The sequence below is a fragment of the Nicotiana sylvestris genome, chromosome 1, assembly GCF_000393655.2.
Source record: "Nicotiana sylvestris chromosome 1, ASM39365v2, whole genome shotgun sequence".
In the NCBI taxonomy this organism is placed as follows: domain Eukaryota; kingdom Viridiplantae; phylum Streptophyta; class Magnoliopsida; order Solanales; family Solanaceae; genus Nicotiana; species Nicotiana sylvestris.
This window is the reverse complement of record NC_091057.1, coordinates 125,187,341-125,193,784: the sequence shown is the minus strand read 5'-3', so window position 1 is coordinate 125,193,784 and position 6,444 is coordinate 125,187,341. Positions and strand designations below refer to the sequence as shown.

The 6,444-nt window shown below is 35.2% G+C and overlaps 1 protein-coding gene across 1 annotated transcript; it reads left to right on the top strand.

Moving 5' to 3' along the window:
* Positions 1–4,830: 4,830 nt before the first annotated feature.
* On the top strand, positions 4,831–5,878 carry LOC138880338 (germin-like protein subfamily 1 member 20). Its single transcript, XM_070160269.1, has 2 exons — positions 4,831–5,022; positions 5,150–5,878. The coding sequence occupies exons 1-2, from the start codon at positions 4,899–4,901 to the stop codon at positions 5,710–5,712; spliced, it is 687 nt and encodes a 228-aa protein (XP_070016370.1). The 5' UTR covers positions 4,831–4,898; the 3' UTR covers positions 5,713–5,878.
* The last annotated feature ends 566 nt before the right edge of the window (positions 5,879–6,444 follow it).

The following is a 6,444-nucleotide window of genomic DNA, read 5'->3' as shown; positions in this document are numbered from 1 at the left end:
TTTTTGAGAAGTTTAACCAGAAGTGGACTTTTTAATATCGGGGTTAGAATCCGATTTCGAAAGTTGGAGTAGGTCCGTAATGTCAAATTTGACTTGTGTGCAAAATTTGAGGTCAATCGGACATGATTGACTATGTTTGGCATCGAATGAAGAAGTTTGAAATTCTTAAGTTCATTAAGCTTGTATTGGAGGTCGATTCATGATTTTAGCGTTGTTCGATATGATTTGAGGCCTCGAGCAAGTCCGTAATGTATTTTGGGACTGGTTAGTGTGATTGGACGGGATCCCGGGGGCCTCGGATGGATTTTGGGTGGTTAACGGATCGAATTGGAACTTGGAGGAAGAGCTGAAGTTGTTGGTTGCTGGTGTAACCGCACTTGCGAGACTTAGGCTGCAGGTGCGGAGCCGCAGAAGCGGCCCTTGTGTCGCAGAAGTGGAAAATGGCTGTGCTTGGCTGGGGTCGTAGGTGCGACGAATCTTCCGCAGAAGCCAGACCGCAAAAGCGTCCCTGGCTCCGCAAAAGCGGACTTGAGCGAGTTGGCTGAGACAACACCTACGATAGAAATTTTTGCAGGTGCGGATGGTGCACCGCAGGTGCGAAAATGCTGGAGGCAGTGGGTTCTTTTAAAATGGGGGTTGGGTTCATTTCAACCCCATTTCTTCCATTGGAGCTGATTTTTGGAGCAACTTTGAGGTGCCATTTTCACCATCACGCATGAGGTAAGTGGATTCTACTAGTTTTAAGTTAATACTTGGATTATACACGGATTTGAGCATAACAATTTAGTAGAAATTGTGGGTTTTTGATAGGAGACCTAGAAATTTATAATTTGGATTTTTACCACGATTTTGGGCATGGAACTAAGAGAAAATCATATATTTGAGTTCCTGAGTTCATGGGTAAATTTTATCTTCAAAAAATTTCATAATCCGAGCATGTGGGCCGTAAGGCAATTTTGTTTCAATCGGGGTTAGGAATTGTTATAAATTGAATTATAATGAGTAATTAAGCATAAATTAATGGGTTTGCATACTTATTGGCTAGTTTTGGAGCATGGTGAATCGATTCGAGTCATCGGAAGAGCGTGGAATGCCCGTTATGGATCTTCGGAGCGAGGTAAGTCTCCTTTCTAACCTTGTAAGAGGGAATTGTTCCCATAGTTGATATAATTGGCTATATGCTCCTATTTGCGGGGGCTACGTACGCATGAGGTGACGAGAGTTCGTGCATAGCTACTACTATGTGTAAGTCCAGGTAGTCTAGGACCCAAAAACATGTTATACTTGGAATATCTGTAATCTTGTTGGCAGTTTGAATTGCTTAAATCTTATCGAATTGGTAAATAAATTTTTAAAAGGATTAAACTTCATTTTCTTAAATTGCTACAAGAAATTGGCTTTTTTTGGATAAACGTTCCCCGATAAATTCTTAATTTGTTGTTTCAGCATGTATTTTTATGTGTACGTGCGTCGCATGTATGATTCGCGAGCAGGGTGTTTGTTTATTTATGTTGACCACGTCGCATGTATGATTCGCGAGCATGGTGTTTGTTTATTATGTTGACCGCGTCGCATGTATGATTTGTGAGCGTGGTAATAGATGCATCTATGGTTCACGTCGTTCGACCCTCGGAAGTGCACATTTTACATTTATGTTGGATCGGGCCATACGACCTCGGTGATATGCGCATGCTTGTATTGCTTGCCTGAGAATTTTAAATGTTGATAATTGCCTTTCCTGGCCAGAGATAAATTGATAAAGACAATGAAAAGTAAATCTTGGGAAATCCTTTATGATTTGAGAAGTTGTTACCTGTGTTCTTGCTTTATGAGTTTAATTTTACTTTATGAAATCCATGAATTCCTCACACTTTTGCTATATTATTATTGGACCACTAGTAAGTGTCGAAGTCGACCTCTCGTCTTTACTTCTTCGAGATTAGACGGGATACTCATTGGGTACACGTTATTTTCGTACTCATACTACACTTGCTGTGCATTTTTGTTGCACATATTCATATGTGGCTACTGGATTAGTGGCATAGCGGCATAGTTGATACGGAGACTTAGATGAGTTGCATTTATTGAGACAACTCCCAGCTAGCAAAGTCCCCTTCAGAGTATTTTACGGTATTTTTTTTTAATTCCTATCCACCTTGTATTCCGGACAGTTACTGTATTTTATTTTATTTCCTAGAAATTGCTCATGTACTTGTGACACCGGGTTCTGGGATGATTATGGGATATCTTGTATTAACTTCTTAACATTCATATTCGATTTGAAATGATTATCTTGTTACTAGTGACATTGAAGAAAAATCATAGTTTTCAAAATTATTAAAACGAGAATTAAATTAAATATTTTGATTGGCTTGCCTGACAGTGGTGTTCGGCGCCATCACGACCCTTAGCAGAATTTGGGTCGTGACATTCTTAGAGAGTATGTTGAAAGTTTTAATTTGTCTTACATTAAAATTCTGGTTTAGGGTATAAGCCCCATCTCCCTAATTATTGATATTAATTTAGTTTAATTTGTATGTCTTTTCTTATTGTCTTCTATTCGTAAATAATAGTAACTTGATACTTTGTTAACACAAACGGATTTTATATTCTATCAAATTTCTTAGAGTTAATAAATTTCTAAATTGTTTAAATTGATTTATTTGTTAAAATTTATTAAAATCATGAATTAGCTGAAGTAATATTTGTTATATTAAATAGATAAATTATTTAAAAAATAAAAGTAAATAGCTTTTTTTGTACTTCTATAAGAATATGTGTGACCTTGGTTAAAAATATAGAGGCCCCAAATTTAAAATGACTTTATTTTAAAATTGTTATAAATAGAATTTTATTTATGGTGAATGTATAGAGATTCTAGGGTTTATTACTTGGTGGCTAAGTCACCTTCTTCCTATAAATAGAGGGTTTTATTCCATTGTAATTCATCCCAATATCAATAAGAATTCTCTCTCTACTTTGCTCTGCAATACTCTTCTTCTTTTATTGTTTCACAACAAAAATCACATTATACCCAAAAAAAAAAAAAGATGCGACCAAATTCTGCTTGTCGTGCTCGACAATGCTTATACTTTTGATTACGGTCGTCTTAAACTGAACCCGCTTGCCCCAAATTCTAGATCCGCTAGTGATCACTAGTATGGCTCCATTCGTCAACAAGCAACAATGACACCCCTTCCCTTAACTTACTATATATCTCTAACTCCAAATTTTCTCACTTCAAAGTTTACTTTGTTACTCTTCTAATACTGACCATGTCCATTGGCCCTGGGGATTAGCTGGGTGGAAGTCCAGGGGAAAGTAATTAAGATTTAGTCTCGGTATGTTGAAGAAGCGTTCACGATTTTGGTTTATTATAAACTAATCATATCGTGGAAGACTTGGTAATTAAGAAGCTTAATTCATTGTTTATTTGGGGGAGTTTTGAGGACTAATTCAAGAAATTTCATCTATAAATAGCCAACATTCCCATGCAAAGTCTGTCTGTTACCTTCCAGCTTCCAAAAAATTAAATAAAAACAGTATCCATTTAGAAGAAGATTGTATTTAATTTATTGGACCAGCGCTCAAAAAGGATACAAAATGTTGGGATCAAATATTAGCAATCTAAAAGTAGCTTTATATATTCTGATAACTTAAAAATCATTAACATGAAAATCTCCAGTTTAACTTTTGAAAAATCATTACGGAAGAAAAAAATTTCATTCGCGAATAATATAATAGTCAATTAATTACGTAAAATATGATCAGATATAATTAATGGGTAGATGTTAGTTTACAACTTGATCGCCATTTATATGAAAAAGTTATCGAATTCGTAATTAGAAACAGAAACCTGAAAATTAATTAAGGCTGACCTTCTCATTTTAAAAATTTACTAGAATAATGAAATCTCGGAATGCAAAGGTTACAGGTAGATGGCAGAAATTAACCATTTTTTTGTTCTTTGTTACATTATTACTTTCTGAAAAGCACAACCAAACAATAGAAGCTAAGACCTTTGGATTTAATAAATCAGATGTACATATACACACACATTTGTGTGTTGCCGTGTGTTATTAGAAGCCTCCACCTCAAAGTCATCAAAGTAACTGTTATATTTTGAATACTAAAACATTAGCAGGTGAAGAAAAAGAAGGAAGACTTCTGTTGGGTTAATTACTACTGTATCTTTCTTTCTTTTTTCTGCATTATATAGGACTCAAAAACTGCATGCTCTGACAAGGAAAATTATGTTCTAGATCGTACAAAGAAACAACTTTATATTATGCTGTGAATATTTATTTCACTTATTAGTTCTATTACTCCTTTGTAAAATAACAATGATAAATTGTCCTCTCCCGTGCAGAACAACGTAGTCATCGGTTTACTTGACTTTGAATTTAATACAGTAGTTTAATAAATCAATGTAGTGGGTGATCTGATAATTTTCAAACTTAACAAGGATATCAGTAATTAATTTCTGATGTCAATGAAGATTTAGAATAAATCATTTCCGATTAGTCTGTACACCTTATTTGGTCGTCTGTGCAATATAAGGCATCTCAGTCTACATCTAGTGGGGGTTATATACGTTCTTTTTTTCCCCCCTTAGGAAGTTTCTATCAAATCTTAATTTCTCTACCTGCTAAGTAAATAAAATTTGGTCTGTGTAGTTGTTGAAGGAAGCTTCAGTATTCAAGTGTTTAAAAAGTTTACCAATTGGTGACTTGGTAATTAATATAGAAGCCTAATCCACAATTTGTTAATGAAAAATTGACGACCAATTCAAACAAATATTCATCTATAAATAGGAAGCTTTACTTATTAAGTTTGTAACAGATCAACAAAGGAAAGATCATTTTAATTGTTTCATAAGATAGTAGTTAATAGTAGAAATGGCTCTCAGAACATTGGTATTAACCATTGCAATAATGGCTTTGTTATCTTCAATGAGCCATGCATTTGATCCTAGTCCTTTGCAGGATATTTGTGTTGCTGTTGACGACTCCATGGCTGCTGGTATATGATCAAATAATTATTTTGAATGCAAAAATCAATCTGGTCTTAGCAATTTTTATGAATATTTGTGTGCTTCTCTCCTATCCTTTTTGTTTGTTTTTTTTAATTATTGAAACTTCCTCTGCAGTTTTTGTGAACGGAAAAATTTGCAAGGATCCAAAGCAGGTTATGGCAAATGATTTCTTTAAATCAGGTCTAAACATACCTGGAAATACCTCAAATCAACTTGGATCTGTTGTAACTGCTGTGAACGTTGGCAACTTACCTGGACTCAACACTCTGGGCATTTCTTTAGCGCGCATTGATTATGCACCATATGGTCTCAACCCACCTCATACACATCCTCGAGGAACTGAGATTCTAGCTGTTCTTGAGGGCACACTCTACGTTGGCTTTGTCCTTTCAAACCCTGGTCCAAATATGAAGAACAAGCTCTTTACCAAGATTTTAAATCCTGGAGATGTGTTCGTTTTCCCAATAGGTCTCATTCATTTTCAGTTTAATGTTGGAAAGACTAATGCTGTTGCATTTGCTGGACTCAGTAGTCAAAATCCAGGAGTCATCACTATCGCGAATGCAGTATTTGGTTCAGACCCACCAATCAATCCTGATGTTCTTACGAAAGCATTCCAAGTTGACAAGAAAGTTGTGGATTACCTCCAATCACAATTCTGGTGGGATAACAACTAAAGTAATAGCAAACTATATTAAGCTACAAATAGTTATGGTTATGTGAACTGCTTGTGTCACGTAAATAAGTAATGTTTCCGATTGGTTTTCCTCTCCATTTTACTGTGATGTATTGGATGAGGATATGTTTTGTTATTGAATAAAAATAGGTCTAATGTTTGTGATATTCATCTTTCTCTTTGGAACAAAGTACAAGCAAAAAAAGAAAAAAAGAAAAAAAGAAAAGAAAAACATTTTATTTGATAGATAAGATCCATTCATCTTTAACCAGAGCCCAGAGGTATCATGTTCGAGTCTTGGGAATGAAAAAAATTCTAATAGGGAGCACTAGAAACACATGGGATATAACAACTTAAGAGATAGTAAACTAAGCAAGTTAAAAAGGGTTTGGGCATTTCACGTGTTGTTATTTAGATGTAGCTTATACATGTCTGTGTTATTTCACATTGTATTCGGCAAAAAGTAATACCAAGTAGTATATGTTGACATTATTTGAGCAGTAAACTCTCTTTTCCCTGGACGGAATTGTGGAAGCTTGGAAGAAGGGATGCAATAGCCGCAAACATGTAGCAACAGAAAACCATAGCTGGCTTTTGAAACAATCTGAATAAGCAAGTCAATAATCTGTGAGAACTTAACTCTACTTAGATTCCATCTGTCCAAACTTCCTTCCGGTTTCTGTTCTCTGCCTCAAGTGTACACAGCGTGCAAATTTTCTAATATTTCTCACTG